The sequence below is a fragment of the Scyliorhinus canicula genome, chromosome 19 (genome assembly GCF_902713615.1).
Source record: "Scyliorhinus canicula chromosome 19, sScyCan1.1, whole genome shotgun sequence".
Taxonomy (NCBI): domain Eukaryota; kingdom Metazoa; phylum Chordata; class Chondrichthyes; order Carcharhiniformes; family Scyliorhinidae; genus Scyliorhinus; species Scyliorhinus canicula.
Window position 1 is genome coordinate 63,659,178 of NC_052164.1, and position 23,104 is coordinate 63,682,281.

At 43.2% G+C, this 23,104-nt stretch overlaps 1 protein-coding gene across 4 annotated transcripts in view; it reads right to left on the reverse strand.

Annotated features, from left to right (window-relative positions):
- Positions 1-1,816: 1,816 nt before the first annotated feature.
- The window catches only part of fli1 (Fli-1 proto-oncogene, ETS transcription factor), a 91,164-nt gene continuing 69,876 nt past the window's right edge, over positions 1,817-23,104 (reverse strand). For all 4 annotated transcript variants that reach the window (XM_038778748.1, XM_038778747.1, XM_038778751.1 and 1 more), the window contains one exon: positions 1,817-3,788. In XM_038778748.1, coding sequence (XP_038634676.1) covers positions 3,259-3,788 — 530 coding nt within the window. In that variant the 3' untranslated portion in view covers positions 1,817-3,258. The remainder of the gene's footprint in view (positions 3,789-23,104) is intronic.

Here is a 23,104-nt window from a genome sequence, read left to right on the forward strand (position 1 = left end):
GGAATTTTGTCCTTCATTGCTAGAGGGATGGAGTTTAAGACTAGGGAGGTTATGTTGCAATTGTATAAGGTGTTAGTGCGGCCACACCTGGAGTATTGTGTTCAGTTTTGGTCTCCTTACTTGAGAAAGGACGTACTGGCGCTGGAGGGTGTGCAGAGGAGATTCACTAGGTTAATCCCAGAGCTGAAGGGGTTGGATTATGAGGAGAGGTTGAGTAGACTGGGACTGTACTCGTTGGAATTTAGAAGGATGAGGGGGATCTTATAGAAACATTTAAAATTATGAAGGGAATAGATAGGATAGATGCGGGCAGGTTGTTTCCACTGGCGGGTGACAGCAGAACTAGGGGACATAGCCTCAAAATAAGGGGAAGTAGATTTAGGACTGAGTTTAGGAGGAATTTCTTCACCCAAAGGGTTGTGAATCTATGGACTTCCTTGCCCAGTGAAGCAGTTGAGGCTCCTTCATTACATGTTTTTAAGGTAAAGATAGATAGTTTTTTGAAGAATAAAGGGATTAAGGGTTATGGTGTTCGGGCCAGAAAGTGGAGCTGAGTCCACAAAAGATCAGCCATGATCTAATTGAATGGCGGAGCAGGCTCGAGGGGCCAGATGGCCTACTCCTGCTCCTAGTTCTTATGTTCTTATGCTAACAAAGGGTGAGAATCTCATTTTAATGGATTCAAAAAATAAAAATATCATTAACTAACCCCGCCACATGATTTCCCCCCACCCCCTCATTGAATATCAAACCTTGCCAGCGTGATGTCACATCGTCGAAGGTTTACAACAGGTTTTGAAAGACGAGATTCAGCCAGTGGGGTCCCTCCAGGAGTACAGAGCTAATGATAGCCCCAGGGGGGAGGGGGATATTCCAGGCAGTACCCTGACACTGCCCCAGCACAGGCAGGCACTGCACCAACATGTCCACTGTAATCGTCTCCAGTCTTACAACCTTCCAAGATCTCTGCCTTCTTCCAAATCTGGGCCGAATTCCCCAACTTTGAGATTCTCTTTTCCCACTGACAGCGCACCTCCGGCCTCGGGTTTCCTGGCATTGTGGGGTGGTTCAATGAGAAATCCATTGACAAACAGCGGGATTAGAGAATCTTGCTGACAGCGAACGGCGCGCCGCCGGAGAACACGATGGCTGGGAGACTAGAGAAACCCGACCCTGGTCTCTTATGGCCAATGTGTCTTCAGCTGTGTAGAGCTCTAAATCTCTCTATTCCTCTCTTTCCACCTTTATGTTTCTTGGTAATACTTACCTATGTAACCAAGCTGTTGGCCAGCTGCCCTAATGTTTTCTTCTTTGGCTCATTATCAATTTTTTTTAAAATGCTTAAGCTCCTGTTGAGTGCCTTGAGACATTTATTACATTAAATGCAAGTTATTGTTGTGATTCAAGCATCAAATTAGTTTTATAACAGCTCCAAATGCAGTCTGTGTTATTTTAACACATATTAATCTATTTGTGAAAAAAGCACAATAATGTCTTTATACACATTGATTGTCATTTCTCACACATAATTCACTCAATTTACCCCCATTTTGGTGCAAGGTGGTAGCTCAGATATACAATTTGCAAATGAAGTTTTGCATCCTTTGACTGACATTGCCAGTTCTGTCTATCTTTATGAAGCTGATTGTCCAATCAACATTCGTTTAGATTATGGGAACAGTATTTAAAAATGAAAAAAAAATGAGTTGAGAGAGGAGAAAAACAAGTAAAGGAAAATTAGCTGTCTTAAACTCTTCACACTTAACTGTTGGAAACTGGATTCTCTCTCAGAAGTTACATCAGTAACAAGCTTCTGTATGTGAGAGGGATTTGTTAAGGCACTCCCTATTGCCACTGTTTATTGAACATTTTACATAGTGTAAAGAAACTGTTATACATGCCATTTTTTCAATAGTACACAGTTCTCTTTCACATAAAAATGCATGCATGTAATATCAGAACCACCTGTCTGAGGAAATAGTTCATGGCAGTTGGTTTAATGACAGAAGTAGCCCTTGTATAAGTGTTTTGGTTTAATATTTAATATGCTGCAAGGGATTAATTGCAAAGTTACACAATCATCATCAAGAACTATTTGCATATATAGGAGGCGATGTCCCATTTTCATGGGAAAATCGTGTTGGTGATTATTTAAAAATGCTACATAAAAAAGTCCAAAAAGCTCTAAGAACTAGGAAATAAATTGCATCCAGCTATTTGCATCTAATAGAAAATAGCTGTATCAGTGCTTCTGTCATTAGCAACACTTTATAGGAATAAAGTTTTCTCAACAATTACTATCCTATGTGTCCCTTTACTCAGTAAAAAGGCAGAGCCAAATGTACAGATAGAAGATCTACAAGCTACAAAATGACTATATTTTGTCAAAATGGACTTGATAGTAAAACTGCATCTGTGACCGAGGTCAACTCGTGTAATACTGTAACTTAAAGGAATTGTCATTTTCTGCATAATTTATACAGTAACTTGCTTTATACGAGGATGCGTGGTTGATCCAATATTGAATTCTTACAAACGCACAGCGTTCGCGTATCCTGTGTAATCAAATTATCTTTAGTGTTCCTAAGGACAAAACACTTTGTAGCAATATTCTTCACTTGTTAGCATAGTTTTTCAGGTCAGAAGTCCCAACAGATGTGCCCCTTTCTTTCAGTTCATTTCACTGAGGAGGGGTCTCTGTTTAACAGAGGTCATTTCTGGGGAAAAAAACATCATCAGTGAAATAAAAAGCTGGGAGAAAGTCCAGTTCCAGTACTCCTGCAACTGGGCCTCCAACTGCAAATAAGTTGGAAGATCCACAGTTACTTGTGTCTGTGGTTACGTTGTCGACTGGTTAGTATTCCAGTGTTGATAACTGATTAAAGGAACAACATCTGTGACTGGCCAATGTCAATAACTGACTAAAAGCCCTTAATTGGATGAAAATGTCCAAGATTTTCTCTTGATTCATGGATGATCATTGATTGTTGATCAAAATGGTTATAAATCCATTGATGCTCCAAAGTTTTCCAACTGGTCAATGTTCACTTTGAGACAACAGATTAACAGTTGGAGACTTTAGAGGTGACAAAAGGTCCATGGCTAGCTAAGAATTCAGGAATGAACAGAAATCCAGTTTGGTTACAGTTCTTGCATTCATCAATGTTCCAAGGCCATATGAAGTTCCAGATCCCTAGAGTTCCAATGTTGGGTATACATCTACCTAGGCTGGCAAGCAAGAAGGAATAAAGGTTAATGCTAGTAATAGCTGCCCAAATGAGAGGGAACATGCGTGTTAGGATGACGGGGCACATTTGGATTGGGGTAAATGCCCGCTGCAGGAGAACTCCAGTATGGTGAGGTTGCTCCAAAGAAGCTAGAGGACGTCACGGGCATAGAGGTAGGATGAGGGGATACAAAGTTCATCTTCTGTGGATGTGTATGGTAGGCAGACATGTAGGAAAGATCTGAGGGATACTTATACATCGAGGATTCTGTTGGATGTGGTTGGAGAGCCTGTGCAATGCCATGAAAGTCAAATTTGTATGCATAACGTTTGCCATGAACCTTGGTCATGATGTTTTTGTCGTAATAATAGCGCAGAGCTCTGCTCAGCTTGTCGTAGTTCATGTTGGGTTTGCTTTTCCTTTCTCCCCAGCGCCGTGCCACTTCATCCGGGTCTGTCATTTTAAACTCGCCATTGGTTCCTTCCCAGGTGATGCAGTTGGCATTGGAACTGTCAGACAGCAGCTCTAGAAGGAACTGCCAAAGTTGTATTTGTCCACTTCCTGAAAGAAAATTAGAGCTTTGTATAAGTTATTTGCAGGTCAGAAATGTTAAGCAAATGCAAAGTTACATTTCATTCCCTCAAACCTGTGGAATTCTATTTCTATGATGCAGAGAGAAAGTAAAACCTCCCTGATGACTCAGTCAGTAACTTCACTGCTCAACGCACTCAATTGAGCCCAAATGACTAGCTGCTATTTTACCACTGCTAATACCAAAGGAGTGCTGGGCGAAAGCTGCAGAGCAATACTGCTTCCAGTAACCTGCTATTCACAGATTTCTGAGCTGTCACAACAGAACTAGTTTGTACATATTAAAGACATTTATTCAACTGTTAATTAATGCTTGCATTAACCAAAAGGAACAAATACTGGTGTAACATGTGGGCTCCGAAATGGGGTGGGCATTCCCATCACAGCAGGCTAGCTTTCAGCAGAGAGATGACTAATGCAGCAAGTGATGGATTTGAGAGCCGAATCAAAAGCACATTAATGCTGATTTCAATATCCAGTCAGCCACTGACAATGATATTCTGTTCAATCTGAAAAGTAGGACATCGGTGCAATTTAACCAAAAGATTGGTAGGTGTCATTTTGGGCGAACTTGGCAGAGTGTTTCTCGTCAGCTTTTTGGATGAGATCCACACCTATTTTTACCCACACAGTCATTCTTTGGGCTTTTGGGGGTTTCTCGCCGGTCTAGCCCACACTTAGAACTTTTTTCAGCAATGGGGAGCTAAACTCATCAGATGAGACCGGCTCCTCGGAGATCGGCCCGCCATTGTGAGAGGGTGCCCTGTTCTCTAAGTGAGCTTGAGGGTAACCCACAACCCCCCACTCTTGGGCACTGTCACCCTAATCCCGCACATATGTGCATTACCCCACACACTCCAAAGTGAGGACATCCTGATATGGGGTCACTGAGGGTGACCCCCCACTCCTTTTCAGGTCTCCCCATCCCTACTATGGTTCCCCACCTTTCAGAATGCCCTACCTTCACCCTCAACATTTAGGAGGCCCTTCATACCCGCCCTTCGCCTCACCGTCCTTCACACACCCCCCATTCCTCCCTTGATGGGCATGGCCCCCTCTAGACCTGACACTTGGTAGTACCACCCTGACAAAGCCATCCAGGACCCTGGCAGTGCTCCCACCAGCTTGGCAGTGCCAGCACGGCACAATGACAAGACGGCAGGTATTTTAAAAACAATTATTCCTTGGCACGATATGCAGTTGCCTGCTCCAGCTGGTAAGTGTTACGATAGAATGAGTTTCTCAAGTCCCTTGCACAATTCTGTGATTATCTGGTGCATTAAAACACCTGGGCGGGATTCTCTGATCCTGAGGCTAACTGTTGATGCCATCGGAAACGCTGTCGTGTTTCTCAACGGCGTCAACATGACCTCAGGATCAGCAATTCTGGCCCTTACAGGGGGCCAGCACAGCACTGGAGTGGCCCACTGTGCTCCAACTGCTGATCGTGGTGTGAACTGGGTGCTGCGGGGGCCGGGCATCTGCAGTGGGGCCGGTGCCAACCTGCACATGCGCAGTGGCACTAGCGCCAATGCACGCAAGTGCGGTGTCTCCCTTCTCCGCACCGGCCCCGACGCAACATGGCGCAGGACAACAGGGGCTGGCATGGAAGAAAGGAGGCCCCCAGCCAGAGAGGCCGGCCGACCGATCGGTGGTTCCCGATCGCGGGCCACGCCACAGTGGAGGCCCCCATCGGGGTCGTACCTCCCCCTCCCTCCCCACAAGCCACCCCCCCCCCCACCGACCCTCCCACACCGAGTTCCCGCAGGCTCAGAGCAGGTGTGAACGGCACTGGCGGGACTCAGTTTTTTTTACACGGCCGTTCGGCCAATATCGGGCCGAGAATCGGCCGGGGGGGGGGGGGGGGGGGGGGCGTGGAGCGGCCCCCGGCTGGCGCCGTGCCAACCGCGCCGGCGCCAATGATGCCGTTTCTCTGCATCCCGGCGTCAGGACGGTGTGGCGCAATTCCCGACGGTCATGGAGATACTCTGGCCCAGCCCCGGGCTGAGAGAATCCCGCCCCCTATATTTGATAATATTCTGTATATATCAACAATTTAATTTAATTTTGGCATCTAATGGCAAAATACACAGCAAAATCCGGTAATACTGTAACAAACTGAAAAATACCAAACTACTGTGCCACATTGTGGAAAATTGAAGAATGCAGTATAATCAACTAAAACATGCTAAAATACTGCACTACCATCATGGTCAGCTGCATCACACTAAATAATGAACTGCATTGTGATAAATTGAAACACACTAAATTAATTCATTATATAAACTGCAGTGTAATTAATAGAAAAAGAAAATTAATTACATACAGTAATAAAATACACCACACTAAGAGATCATTTTGTGATGAACTGTTCAATTCTAAAACACAGTTCCACACTAAAATACTGTACCACACTGGAAAAAATTGAACAACAATAATACACTGCAGCACACTGAAAAACCTGAACCACAGTAAAATACTATGCCACGTGATAAACTGAGCACTGTGATAAAATATGCTGCCACACTGTGATAAACACCATTCGAAAATAGTATATACATTGTAATAAACTACAGCACACCAAAATACCGCAGGGCACTGCAAGAAACTGAACTGCAATAAAATATTGCAGCACATTAATAAACTGTATTACATGATGATAAACTGGATCACATTAAGATAGTGCACCTCAGTGTAATAAACCTCAAACTAAAATATTGTACCACGCTGTAAGAAACTGAATAAGTTGAAAATACTATACCATGCTGCAGTAAAATTAGGAACCTTAATATAGATAAGGCAACTGATCCAAATTATATTCACCCGAGCATCTTCACAGTGATGCAACAGGTGCTGTACACACCCCCCCACAACCCCCCTTGCCTTTACTTTTAATAACTTGTCAGAGTCTGGGATGGTTCCCTTAGACTTGAAGGCGGATAATGGGCAGTATTCTCCGCTCCCAGGGCTAAGTGCCCGCACCATCGTGAACGCCGTCGCGTTTCACGACGTCGCTAACAGGCCATGGGCATGACCTGGGGGCCAGCACGGCGCTGGAGTAGTTCATGCCACTCCAGCGTCCCTACGCTGCACCAAATAGGTGCCACACCAACCCGCACATGCACAGTTGGGGCAGCTCAATCCTGCGCATGTGCAGTTGGTCCACGCCATCCTGCGCCGGTGTGGCACCTATGTGTCCATCCTTCTTACGCTCGCCGGCCCCTCACCAACACAGCGCCGGTGTTCTGGGGCCGGCCGCGGAAGGAGGTAGGCCTGGGAGGGGAGAAGCCGGCCTGCCAATCAGTGAGCCCCGATCGTGGGCCAGACCCCATCGGAGGGCCCCCCGGTGAAGGAGTCCCCCCTCGCCCCCTCACAGGCCGCCCCCCCCCCCCCCCCTCCAGCGTTCCCGCACAGTTCCCGCCGGCAGCGACCAGGGGTGGATGGCGCCAGCGAGAATCTGTCGGGTTGGAGCGGCCACCCGGCCCATACGGGCCGGAGAATCGGCGCTCGCCGTTTGCGGCGATTCTCCAAGCGGCCCGGCGCGATTCACGCGGCGATGGTTTCGGAGGGGTGGGAGAATTGCGTGCGGCGGTCGGGGCGGCGTGGCACGATTCGTGCGGCGCCTCAACGATTCTCCCACCCAGCGTGGGGGGGGATGAATACAGCCCAATATCTCAATCTTCAAAAAAGGAGATGATGGATCCGGCTAACTATAGGCCCATTAGTTTGATGTCACAGATAGGGGAGATGCTTGAGGGAATCACTTGGGATGCAAATTATGACTATTTCAAGCGAGAAGAACATATTATTGATGCCAATATGACATCAATAAATGGAGGTTCTGCCATACATATCTGACTACAGCTTTTATAAAGTCCTGAATAAGAAAAAATATTCTGGTCAATGTGGCAATCTGCTATCCACTGAAATAAAAGCAAGTTACTGCAGATGCTGGAATCTGAAACAAAAACAGAAAATGCTCTGACTATCAACATACTAGGGGGATACTATTGACCAGAAACTGAACTGGGCTAGCCATATAAATACTGTGGCTAGAAGAGCATGTCAGAGACTGGATATTTTGCTGCAGACTCCCCAAAGCCTGTCCACCATCTACAGGGCACAAATCAGGAGTGTAATGGAATTGTCTCCATTTGCCTGGATTAGTGCAGCTCAAAAGGCTTGACACCATCCAGGACAAAGTATCTGCTTCAATGGCACACCATCATCCACAGTAAGCATTCATTCCCTCCACTACTAATGCACAGTGGTAGCAGTGTGTACAATCTACAAGATACAATGTGGCAACTCACCAACGCTCTTTCGACAGCACCTTCAAAACCTGCAACCTCGACACCAGGAAGGACCAGGGCATATAGTGTGTACTGCATGTTAATATGGTTCAGTTTTTTTCTACAGCTTAATACAGTATTTTATTTTAATTCAGTTTATTTTGTGTGATGCAGTATTTCAATGTGGTTGTCTTTATTGCATTGAGCTTGTATATGATAGTGTATTTCAGTTCATTTGTATGCAATACTGTATTATTTAGTATTAATACTGTATTACTCAGGTACAATTGTATTATTTATTTGATTAAAGTCTGTTGCAATATTTCATTGTGGGTAAATTGATTGTACCTTGGTACTTCATTTTAATGTGATTTAATTTTATTGCTTTGTGGTTGAGTATTTTACTGTCATTGAATTTATAACAGTGAAGCAGTATTTTATTATGTAGTTTGTGTGTGGTTCAATTTGCTGCAGCATGATACACTGTTCAGTTTCTTTTACACACCATCCTGACTTGGAACTATATCACCGTTCCTGCACTGTCGTGAGTCAAAATCTTGGAATTCCCTCCCAAATAACATTGTGGGTGTACATACACTGCAGAGAGTGCAACAATTCAAGAAGGCAGCTCACCACCATCTTCTCAAGGGAAATGAGAGACGGGCAATAAATGCTGCCCCAGTATGTCCCGTGAAAGAATGTTTTAAAAATGAATATCTATTTCAGCTTAATAGGGTTCAGGGGCAATAATGGGCTCACAAACACAAGTCATATATTTGGCGGGGGCGGGAATCGCGCCGTGCCAGTCAGCGGCCGCTGGCAGTGCCCCCCCGGCGATTCTCCGGCACGCGGTGGGCCAAGTGGCTGCCCGTTTTCGGCGGGTCCCGCCGGCGTATGTTACACCAGATATTTGCCGGCGGGGCCTGGCTGCGCGGGCAGCCTCCAGGGTCCTCGGGGAGGGCGAAGGGGGATCTGGCCCCGGGAAGTGCCCCCACGGTGGCCTGGCCCGCGATCGGGGCCCACCGATCCGCGCAAAGGCCTGTGTCATGGGGGCACTCTATTCTTCCGCACCGGCAGCTGTACCGATCCACCATGGCGGGTGCAGAGACGAAGTCCTCTGCGCATGCGCTGGGATGACGCCAGCACACGCTGGCTCTCCCGCGCATGCACCAACTCGCACCGGCTGGCGGAGGCCCTTCGGCGCTGGTTAGTGTGGCGCCAAGCCCCTTCCCCGCTGGCCGGTGGGGCGCAAACCACTCCTGGGCCGGCCTAGCCCCTGAAGGTGCAGAGGATTCGGCACCTTTCGGGCGGCCCGATGCCGGAGTGGTTCACGCCACTCCTCGGTTCCGGGACCCCCGCCCTGCCGGGTAGGGGAGAATCCCACCCTAGATCTTGGTTAGATAGTTCTTTTTCCAGGGAATAGTGGACCTATAACATTGTCAGCCAGCTCAGCCAATCAACACCAATTCACTACATTTCTTCAAGAAAGGACTGTGCCTCTTTCTGGCTGATGCAGAGATTACCTCTTTAAAAAAATGTTGGGTATGGCATGACATTACTCAGAGCCAGCATTATCTCCCAGACTTGTTTCCATTGACTAAAGGGGTCAGCAAAGAATTTTAAAATTATTATCCCTAAACGGCATGGTTTTAATCTAGTTTCCCGCATGCTTCTGGATGAGAGTGGGTGGTTACAAATTTTAACACAAATGATCAAATTAAGTGACACAATATGGATGGATCAGAGAGTTTACCCTGTCCATCATTGGACATTTGTTTATATATGTATTTGCCCAAGATTAAAATACAGTATTCCATCCTAATAAATGAGACACTCCATGTAAGACACAGAGTCACAATAAAATACTATGTTGCACTGTAATAAAGTGCCACACAATAAATTACTGGACCACAATGTAATAAACTGCACCATGCTGAAATATTGCATCACACTGTAATAAACTGAGCCACAATAAAATGCTGAACCACATTGTAATAAACTGAAGAGAAAACTGCACAATGTGTTCATAAACTCAAAAAACACAAGATTGTTTCATGCTGAAATAAACTGAACAGTGTATCATGCTGCAATAAACGGAACCACACAAAAACTACATAATAAAATACTGCTTTACTGTTATAAATTGAATGACAGCAAAATATTCAACCGTGAAGCAATAAAATTAAATCACATTAAAATAGAGTACCATGCTGTAATCAATTTACCCACAATTAAATATTGCAACAGACTTTAATCAACTAAATAATAAAGTACATTATTGCATACAAATGAACTGAAATACAGCTTCATACACAAGCTCAATGCAATAAAGGCAACCACGTTAAAATACTGCATCACACTAAAATAAACTGAATTAAAATAAAATATTGTATTAAACTGTAAAAACATTGACCACACTAACATGCTGTATCACACTATATTAAACTGAATCACAGTGAGATACTTTGCCACACTGTGATAAACTGAACCACAGTGAGATATTGTGATACACTGTAATAAACTGAACCATAACGACTGTACCATACTGTAATAAACTGAACCACAGAAAGATACTGTGCCGCACTGTAATAATCTGAACCACAGTGAGATACTGTAACACACTGTAATAAACTGAACCGCACCAAGATACCGTACCGTACTGTAATAAACTGAACCACAGAGAGATACTGTAACACACTATAATAAACTGAACCACATTAAGATACTGTACTAACTTAACCACTGTGAGATACTGTACTACACTGCAATAAACCGAACAGCACTAAGATACTGTACCGCACTGTAATAAACTGACTGCAGCGAGATACTGTAACATACTATAATAAACTGAACCACACTAAGATACTGTACTACACTGTAATAAACTAAACTGCAGCAAGATACTGTACCAAACTCGTAATAAACTGAACCCCAGTGAGATACTGAACTACACTGTAATAAACTGAACTGCAGCGAGATAGTGTACCACATTGCAACAATCTGAACTGCAATGAGATATTGTACCACACTGTAATAAACTGAAGCAGTGAAATACTGCAATACACTGTAATAAACTGAACCACACTATGATACTGTACTTCACTTTATTAAACTGAACTGTAGTGAGATACTTTAACACATTGTAATAAACTAATCCTCGGTGAGATACTGTAACATACTGTAATAAACTGAACCAAACTACGATACTGTACAGCACTTTATTAACTGAACCACAATGAGGTACTGTAACACACTGTAATAAACTGAACCACAGTACGATGTACCGCACAATGATAAACTGAAACAAATGAAGATACTGTACCACATTGGAATAAACAAAATCACAGTGAAATACTTTATCACAATGTAATAAACTGAATCACACTAACATATTGTACTACATTGTAATAAACTGAACCATACTAAGATAGTGTATCACACTGTAATAAACTGAACCACGCTAATGTAGCATACCACACCAAAATATTTGAGCCATACTAGGATAACGTACTACATTGTAATGATCCGCACCAGTGAAATACTGTACCACAGTGATATACTGTACACTGAAAAAAACTGAACCACATTGTAATGAATGAAACCACAGTGAAATACTGTACCATTCAGTAACATACTGAACCATACTTGAACCACACTAGGATGCTGTACCATACTAATAAATTGAAGCACACTAAGATAATGTGCCACATTGCAATAAATTGAACCACTGAAAGATACTGTGCCACACTGTAATAAACTGTAGCACACTAAGGTAATGTACCACATTGCAATAACTTGAACCACTGAAAGATACTGTACCACACTGTAATAAACTGAACAATACTAAGATAATGTACCACACTGTAATAAACTGAACCACACTATGATACCATACCACACTGTAATGAGCTGGCTGGCACTGAGGTACTGTACGACTGCAACAAAATGACCTCACTAATATGCTGTCCCACATTGCATTATACTGATCGACACTAAGATACTGTAGCAAATGTAATCAACAGAACGACAACAAAATACTGTGCTACATAAGATATTGTACCAAACTGAAATAAACTGAAACAAACTAACATACTGCACCACAATGTAATGAACTCAAAAGCATTAAGACAATATACCACAGTGAAATAAACTGAACTGCCATGAAATACTGTACCACACTGGACAGAACTAAGCTACTGTGATCAAGTGAATCACACTAAGATATTACACACTATAACAAACTGAAATACCCCAAGATGCTGCACTGCACTATAATAAACTGGACAACACTAAGATACTATGCCACATGTAAATAAAGTGAAACAAACTAACATACTTATACTACACAGTAGTAAACTGAACAGTAAGGTGCTGTATTGGCCTGGAATAAACCAAACCACAGTGAAATACTGTACCACACAGTAATGAATTGAACCAGGCAAAGATACCAAAGAGAAAATGCTGGAAAATCTCAGCAGGTCTGGCAGCATCAGTAGGGAGAGAAAAGAGCTAACGTTTCGAGTCCAGATGACCCTTTGTTAAAGCTGACACAAATATTTTCACACAAAGATACTGTTGCACACAATAATAAACAGAACCATACTAAGATACTATACTATACTGTAATAAACTAAACCACATTAAGATATTGTACCAAACAGTAATAAACAGAGCATTGCTAAGATAATGTACACACTGTTAAAAAAACTGTACCACATTAAGATACTGCACCATTGAGCGGCACAGTGGTTAGCACTGCTGCCTATGGCGCTGAGGACCCGGGTTCGAATCCCAGCCCTGGGTCGCTGTCCTTGTAGCATTTGCACATTCTCCCTGTGTGTGCGTGGGTTTCACCCCCACAACCCAAAGATGTGCAGGGTAGGTCAATTGGCCATGCTAAATTACCCCTCAATTGGAAAAAAATAATTCGTGCTATGAATTTATTTTAAAAAAGATACTGCACCATTGTGTAATAAAGTGAACCACATTAAGATACTGCAATAAAGTAAACCACATTAAGATACTGCACCATACTGTAACTGAACCACATTAGGACACTGCACCATATTGTAATAAAGTGAACCACATTAAGATACTGCACCACACTGTAAAGGTGAACCATACTAAGATCTGTACCATACGGTAATAACCTGAATAACATTAAGGTATTGTAGCACATTGAAATAAACTGAAACATACTAAGATACTGTACCATATTGTAATAAACTAACCCACATTAAGATGGGCGCATTGTGGCACAGTGGTTAAATTGTTGCCTTACAGCACCAGGGACCTGGGTTCAATTCTGGCCTTGGGTCACTGTGTGGCGTTTGCACATTCTCCCCTTATCTGCCTAGTTATTCTTCAGGTGCTCCGGTTTCCTCCCACAGTCCAAAGATGTGCAGATTCAGGGGATTGCCCATGCTAAATTGCTTGTTAGTGTACCAAGATGTGCAGGTTTGGTGGGGTTACGGAGATAGTGTAGGGGTGTGGACCCTTTCGTAGGGTAGGGTATCCTTTCGGAGCATTGGTGCAGACTCAATGGGTCGAATGGCCTCCTTCTGCACTGTAGGGATTCTATTCTATGAACAGGATACTGTAACCACACATTGATAAATGGAACCACACTAAGATATTGTGCCATACTGTGAATAACTGAACCACACTAAGGTACTGCACCACACTTCAGTCAACTGAAACATATTATGATGCTGGACCACAGTGTAATAACCTGAAAAACACTAAGATCCTGCACCATACTGCAATAAACTGAACCACATTAAAATACTCTACCACACCGTTATCAACTGAAACACATACTGCATCACACTGTAATAAACTGAAGAACACAAAGATACGGAACCACACTGAAAGAAACAGAATCACAATGAGATATTGTGGCCAACCATTGCCCCTGGCAACTGGGCACTGCTCGGTGATCAAGGTACTGCCAGGATGCCAAGGGAGTGGAGCCTGAGGGGGCCAGGCCCATGAAGGGGATGAATAAAGTGCTGTATGAAAGGTGGGGACATAAAGAAGATGTAGGAAGTGTAAAGGGTGGAGGGTATAAAGGATTGGGGGTATGAAGGGTGGGGGCTACAAAATGTGGGGGTGAAGGGAGGAATGAAGTGGGTGCATGGAAGGGGTGGTATTAATGGGGGTGGGCCCTCAGCAACCACATAACGGGGTATGCTCACTTGTGAGGGATGACAAAGCCTAATGCCGCCAAGGATGGATGGAGGTTTGGCCAGGTCCTCATGCCTGGGTGGTGTGAGTTGGGGGAGGTGACTTGGACATTTAGGGATGGGGGGTGGGGGTTGCCCCTATTGGGGGGTTGCCCGTGTCTGCAGAGGGCCACGATGCCCATGGGTGGGGGTCCCTCAAATTAATATTGAGATCTGGGCACCCTTTATAAAGGGTGACCCGATGTCAGAGGAGCCCGCCTTGCCTGCGTCTTATTCCAGAAAAAATTCTAACTGTGTGAAATTTGAGAGGTGGCCATGAGACACATCAACTCCATGCTCCCAGAATGCCCTGATCCACTGCAATTCACATACTTCCGCAACCAGTCCACAACAGACGCCATCTCCCTGGCCTTACACTCATCCTTGGAGCATGATGACAATAAGGCCTCCTACATTAGACTTCTATTCATTGACTACGGCTCCGCCTTCAACACCATAATCCCAGGCAAGCTCATGTCAAAATTCCAAAACCTAGGACTTGGCTCCTCCCTCTGCTACTGGATCCTCGACTTCCTGACCTATAGATCACAATCAGTAAAGTTAAACAACGCCTCCTCCATGATAGTCCTCAATACTAGGACCCCACAAGGCAGCGTACTTAGCACCCTACCATACGCCCTGTACACACACGTTTGTGGCAAAATTTGGCTCCAACCCAATCTGCAGGTTTACTGATAACACAACCATAGTGGGTCGGATCTCGATCAACAATGAGTACAGGTGGAAAATAGAGAATCTAGTGGCATGGTGTAATGACAACAATCTCTCCCTCAGTGTCAGCAAAACTAAAGAGCTGCTCATTGACTTCAGGAAGCTAAGTATTGTACACACCCCTGTCTGCATCAATGGTGCCGAGGTGGAGATGGTTGACAGCTTCAAATTCCTAGGTGTGCACATCACCAAGAATCTGTCCTGCTCCATCCACATTGATGCTACGACTAAGAAAGCACAACAGCACCTTTACTTCCTCAGGAAACTAAGGAAGTTTGTCTCTTACCAATTTTTGCAGATGCACAATAGAAAGCATCCTATCTGGCTGCATCACAGTCTGGTATGGCAACTGCTCGACCCAAGACAGTAAGAAACAACAGAGAATTGTGAACACAGCCCATTCCACCAGGCGAAACCATCTCCCGTCCATTGACCCTGTCTGCACCTCCCGCTGCCCAGGGAAAGCAGGCAGCATTATCAACGACCCCTACCACCTGAGTTAATCGCGCTTCCAACTCTTCCATCAGGAAGGAGATACAAAAGTCTGAGAACATGCACAAACAGGTTCAAAGCCAGGTTCTTCCTCGCTGGACTCCCGAATGACCCTCTTATGGACAGGACTGATCTCTCCACACATCTTCTCTACTGAGTAGTACTATACTCTGTATGCTTCACGCGATGCCTATGTCTATGCATTCTCATTGTGTATTTATGTATGTCCTACGTATGTACTGAACTGTACACAGAACAGTACCTTTCACTGTACCTCGGTACACGTGACAATAAATCATATCCAAATCATAATTCAGTGAAAATCTCGCCAAGCTCCAATAAAATGGCTAAGTGTGGGTGAATTCCAATCTAGATCGCACCCATATACCCAATGGAAATCACCTCGCGATTCCCGCCAAAAATGACAATTACCCATTTTTGGGGAGAATTGCATCGTATATCACATTGTGATAAACTGAAACAAACTAACATACTGTACCACATTGAAATAAACTGAACAATATGTAAGAGACTGTACCACACTGAAATAAATTGACCCACTGTGACACACTGTACTGCACTGTAATAAACTAAACAGCACTAAGATACTGTACTGTACTGTAATAAACTGAACAGGAGTAAGATACAATACAGTAAGATACACTGTGTGGCGATATGCCGGTCGATGGTATAGTGTATCCTCCAATTGGTGGTGCAACAGGTGGTGGTACAGATGCACCATGCGGTCTAGACAGTGTTGTATATAGTTGGTGGTGCGACCTCCAACCAGCAGGTGATGGTACAGATCCACCATGTGGTCTTGAGACAGAGGTCATTGTGGTGATTGTAGATCTGAGTAGATGCAATACAACTGAGCAAGCACTAGAGGGAGCATGGGAGAGCTATAAATACACAGAGACAGGAAGTGAGGACACACTTCACGGAAGGCAGAACTAAAAGCAGGACACAGACACAGGCACGCAGCATTTGAGGTAGCCGTAAGTTAAGCTCTGAAGACAGAATGAATTCACAATAAAGCATCTTCTCCAACTTTAAGACTACGAGCTTTATTAAGACACGAGGAACAACACATGGTCTCAGTTGTATTGCATCTACTCAGATCTACAATCACCACAGTCATGTGACAAGGCACTCAGATATAGGTCAGGGCAGATCTGATGATCCTCAGAAGGTTGTAAGGTGTACATGAGGTCAATCGTGCATAAGGGTAGTTCCAGGTGAGTCTCTATGATAACTTGCTCTGAGAAACTCTATGATAACTTGCTCTGTGTCTGATCATTACCTTACCACATGTGCATTAAAATAAAATCCTGGTTTGGACAAGTCACCAGGAGATCTGTAGATTCCTTGCTAGACAATGAACACACTGTAATAAACTGAACAGGACTAAGATAATGTACCATACATAGAAATATACATAGAAAATTGAAACAGGAGGAGGCTATTTGGCTCTTCGAGCCTGCTCTGCCATTCATTATGATAATGGTCAATCATCAAGTTCAATAAACTGCTCCAGCCTCCCCAAAATATCCCTTGACCCCTTTAACCCTTTACTCTCTAACTCCTTTCTGAAATTACACAACGTTTTGGCCTCAACGTCTTTCTGTGGTGGTGAATTTCACAGATTGACCACTCTGGTTGAAGAATTTTTTCCTCACCTTGGTCGTAAAAGGTTTACCCTTTATCCTCAAACTATGACCCGTAGTTTTGGACTCCCCCACCATTGGGAGCATTTTTTCTGAATCTACCCTGTCTAATCATTTTTTTAAAAATTTAGAGTGTCCAATTAATTTTTTCCAATTAAGGGGCAATTTAGCATGGCCAATCCACCTACCCTGCACATCTTTTGGGTTGTGGGGGCGAAACCCACGTAAACACGGGGAGAATGTGCAAACTCCACACGGACAGTGACCCAGAGCCAGTATCGAACCTGGGACCTAGGTTTCGCTTTCCACTGCGCCACTATGCTGCCCTACCCTGTCTAATCATGTTAGAATTTTAGAAGTTTCTGTGCGATCCCCTCTCACGCTTCTAAATTCCAACGAATATAATCCTAACCGACTTAGTCTCTCCTCATATGACAGGCCCCTAGTCCAAGGAATCAGCCTGGTAAACCTTCGCTGCACTCCCTCCTTTGCAAGAACATCCAACCTCAGATAAGGACACCAAAACTACACACAATACTCCAGGTGTGGCCTCACCAATGCCCAATACAATTGCAGTAAAATAATCTCTATTCCTATACTCAAATCCTCTCACTATCAAGGCCAATCTTTGCCTTCTTTACTGCCTGCTGTACCTGCGCGCATACTTTCAGTGACTGATACACAAGAACACCAAGGTCTCTCTGAGTATCCACCTCTCTTAATTTACACTCATTCAAATAATAATTTGCCTTTTTATTTTTGCTACCGAAGTGGATAACCTCACATTTATCTACGTTATACTGCATCTGCCATGCATATGCCCACTCACTCAGCCTGTCAAAATCCTACTGAAGCATCTCTGCAATCTCCTTACAGTTTACCATTCCACCCAACTTTGGATCATCTACAAATTTGGAAGTAATACATTTAGTTCCCTCATCCAAATCATTAATAAATAATGAGAAGAGTTTGGGTCCTAGCATATATCCCTGCGGTATCCCACTAGTTATTGCCTGCCAATCAGAAAAAGACCATCTTATTACAACTTTTTGCTTCCTGTCTGCTAACCAGCTTTCTATCCATCTCAAGACAATACCCGCAATCCCGTGCACTTTAATTTTACATGTGAGACCTTGTCAAAAGCCTTCTGAAAATCTAAATAAATCACACCCACCGGTTCCCCCTGGTCAACTCTACTAGTTACATCTTCAAAGAATTCTAGTAGATTTCCCTTTCCCCATAATAGAATTGTATAACATATTGTAATAAACTGAACAGCACGAAGATACTGTACCACACTGTACTAAACGGAACAGCAATAAGATACTGTACCACACTGTAATAAACTGTACAGCACTAAGATACTGTACTACACTGTATGAAACTGAACAGCACTAAGATACTGTACGCACGGTAATAAACTATCCAACACTAAGATACCGCACCACACTGTAATAAACTGAAGAGCAATAACATACTGTACCACACTGTACTGAACAACACTAAGATATTGTACCACATTGTAATAAACTGAACCGGTGCAATGCTGTAACACAATGTAATAAACTGAACCACACTGGGATATTGTACCATGCTGTAATAAACTGAACAATACTAAGATACTGTACCGCGCTGTAATAAACTGAAACCCACCAACATACTGTACTACATTGTAATAAACTGAACCACACTAAGATATTGTGCCACACTATAATAAACTAAACCAAAGTGAAATATTGTAATATCTTGTAATAAAACAAACCACACTAAAATACTGTACCACTCTGTAATGAATTGAACCACATTACATTTCTGTACCACACTGTAATAAAATAAGTAAGTAAAATAAGTAACACTGAGATACTGTATCATACCCTAATAAAATGAAACACTAAAATACTGTACCGTACTGTAATAAACTGAACCACACCAAGATACTGTACCAAATCATAATAACCAAACCATAATAACCTGAATCACACATAGATACTGTACCACACTTTAGCATACTTAACCACACTAAAATACTGTACCACTATTATAAACTGCAGCACAATGGAATAGGGCAGCACGGTAGCATGGTAGTTAGCATAAATGCTTCACAGCTCCAGGGTCCCAGGTTTGATTCCCGGCTGGGTCACTGTCTGTGTGGAGTCTGCACGTCCTCCCCGTGTGTGCGTGGGTTTCCTCCGGGTGCTCCGGTTTCCTCCCACAGTCCAAAGATGTGCGGGTTAGGTGGATTGGCCATGCTAAATTGCCCGTAGTGTCCTAATAGTAAGGTTAAGGGGGGGAGTTGTTGGGTTACGGGTATAGGGTGGATACGTGGGTTTGAGTAGGGTGATCATTGCTCGGCACAACATCGAGGGCCGAAGGGCCTGTTCTGTGCTGTACTGTTCTATCTATCTAATACTGTACCACATAGTAATGGCCTGAACCACACTAGGATGCTGTAACACATTCTAATAAACTGAAACCCAGTGAAATAATGTACAACTTTATAATTATCTGAACCACAGTGAAATATTGTATCACTGTAATAAACAGAAACATACTGTAACACATGGGTTTCCTCCGGGTGCTCCGGTTTCCTCCCATAGTCCAAAGACGTGCAGGTTAGGTGGATTGGCCATGATAAATTGCCCTTAGTGTCCAAAACGGTTAGGAGGGGTTACAGGGATAGGGTGGAAGTGAGGGCTTGGGTGGGTCGCTGCAGACTCGATGGGTCAAATGACCTCCTTCTGCACTGTATGTTCTAACACCCATTAATTATCTGGAACACACCAAGATCTTGTACCACACTAATAACCTGAACTTCAGTGCAATACTCAACCACAATGTAATGAACTGAATCATTCTAAGATACTGTAACCAAGTGAAATAATGTAATAAACTGTGATAAACTCAACCACAAAGATGCTGTACCAAACTGCACTAAACTGAACTAAAATGAAATATTGTACCACACTGTAATAAACAGAAACACTCAAATATACTGTACCACATTGTAATAAACTGAAACCACATAAACTGAAATGCTGTACCACACAAGAACTAGGAGCAGGAGTAGGCAACTCAGCCCCTCGAGCCCACTCCACCATTCAATATGATCATGGCCGATCTTCTCTTGGTCTCAACTCAACTTTCCTGCCTGTTCTCCATAACCTTTCAACCCATTACTAATTAAAAATTAGTCTACCTCCTTCTTAAATTTGCTCAATGTCCCGACATCCACCACACTCAGGGGTAGTGAATTCCACAGATTCATGACCCTTTGAGAGAAGTAATTTCTCTTAATTTCTGTTTGAAATCTGCTATCCCTTATCCTAGAACTATGCCTTTCATTCTCAACTGCCCCACAATAGGAAGCATCTGCTCTAAGTCTGCTTTGTCAATACCTTTTATCATCTTATATATCTCAATTAGATCTCCTCATTCTTCTGAACTCGAGAGAGTAAAGGCCGAAACTGATCAAATTGAAACCCAGTGAGAAATTGTAGCACTCTACAATAAACTGAAGAATAAAATACCTCATCACTCTGTAAATGAATGAAACCGGAATGAAATACTATTCATATTGTAATAAACTGAACCACAAAAAAACAATATCATAACTTGAAAATTTGAACCGTACTAACATGCTGTAGCATGATAATCTATGTCATAGAAAGTATTGTACAACATAGTAAACCACTCCATAATAAATTACTCTACTGCTCTGTACTGAAATGCACTCCACTTCAAAATCTATGCTATGCAACAACCCGTCTTTATTTAGCACATCTAACATTGTGATTTTTCTTCTTTGGTTCATGGAATGTCAGCATTGTTGGCAAGGCCAACATTTATTGCCTCTGCCTAACTACTCTTGGGATGTGGTGATGAGCCGTCTTCCTAAACTGTGGTTCAGGTACATCCTGAAGTGCTGATAAATTCAGGAATTCCAGAATGGTGAAGCACTGACAGTCAAGGAATGATAACAGATACAAGTCAATGGACTTTGGCTTGCAGTCAAACTCCCTAGGTCTCTGCTGCCCTTGCCTTTCTAGGTGGCAGAGGCCCCCAGTTTAAAAGGTACTGCCAAAGGAGCTTTGGCAAATTTCTGCAGTACATTTTGTTAATGGCACACATTGCAGCCATTGCCCGCTGCTGTTGCAGGAGTGAATGTTTTAGGTGGTAGGTGGGGTGCTGATCAAACAGGACTTTGGTCCTATTTGGTGTCAAGCCTCTGGAGTGTTATTGGAGTTGTGCTTCAGGCAATTAGAGATAATTGCAGCAGGAATTAGATAGAGCTCTTGGAGCTAAATGGAACAAAGGATATGGAGGGAAGGCATGATCAGGACATTGAACTTGATGACCAGCCATGATCATAATGAATGGCAGAGCAGGCTCGAACAACTGAATGGCCTCCTGCTGCTTCTATTTTCTATGTTTCTACACTCCTGACTTGTGCCTTGTGGATAGTGGGCATGCTTTGGAGAGCTTGCAAATTATTTATTTGCTGCACAATTCCAAGTCGTTGACCTGCGTTTGTATCCGTTATTGATATATTTAGACCAATATGTTTCTGGTCAAATGTCAGGGTGTTGATGATAGGGGATTCAGCAATGATGAACATCGAGGGAAGATGGTTAGATTCTGTCTTGTTGTAAAAGGCCCTTGACTGATACATGTGTATTGCAAATGTTACCTGTCACTTACTAGCTCAAGCCTAAAAGCTGCATGTGATTCCCCTGATATTTCACAGGAGCTATTCCAAAGCACATTTGTTGCCATAAGCTTGGTCAAATAGGTAGATTTTAAGGAGCACAGGAAAAGAGGAGAGATAGAACCGTTTAGCGGTTTAGGTAGGGAATTTCAGAGCTTCGGACCTACTCAACTGAAGGCACAACAACCAAGCTGGAGTATAGAACATTGAGATATGCTAGAAACTAGAATTGGAGGTGCTAAGTCTTGGAGGGTTGCCGGGCTGGGCGAGTTTACAGAGACAGAAGAGGGTAAATGATGGAGGGATTTGAAAACAAGTATGAGGAGTTTAGAATCACAGTGTTGCTGGATCAGATGGCAATGTAGGTCACTGAGCAATGGGTTGATGGGTGAATGGTATTTGATGAACCCTGTGATTCAGGTAGACTTTTGGGTGAGCTGAGGTTTATGGAGGGACCAGGTGGAAGGCGGTCAGGAAAGCATTACAATTGTTGAATTTAAAGGTAATAAACACATGGTTGAGGCTTTCAGCAGCAGGTTTGCAGAGACAGTGGCAGAGATGGTTGGTGTTATGGAAGTGGAAGTAACTGATAAACTACCTGTGATTACCGACTCCATACTAAAATACTAGCCGTATGAGTAAACAGCACTAAATGACTGTGCTTCACTAGTGTATCATGGCTAATTCTGCTCCCCACACTTTAAATGCATGTGAAAGCCTTAGAAAGTGTGAAGAGTTGATTTACTAGAATAACATCACGGAAGAGAAAGTCCAGTTATTTGGAGCGAGAGGGATTCTTAGAGCAAAAGGGATTAAGGGATACAGGTGTTCAAGATTATGAAGTGTGTTGATGAGTAAATAGGGAGAAATAGTTTTTACTGACAGGAGAATCTCTCATTGAAGAACACATATTTAAGATAATAGAAAATAATCCAGGGGGTGACGAGAAGATTTTTTTTTATTATAGTGAGTTGTTATGATCTGGAATTCATCTGAAAGTGTCATACGTGCAGATTTAGTAGTAACTTTCAAAAGCATAAATTGTATATGTACTTGAAATGGAAATATTTGCAGGGCTATTATGAAAAAAGACTGGTACTTATATAGCACTGTTCACAACCTCAGGACGTCTCAAAAAACCTTGTGCCCAAATATTTTGAAATGTACGTGCCAT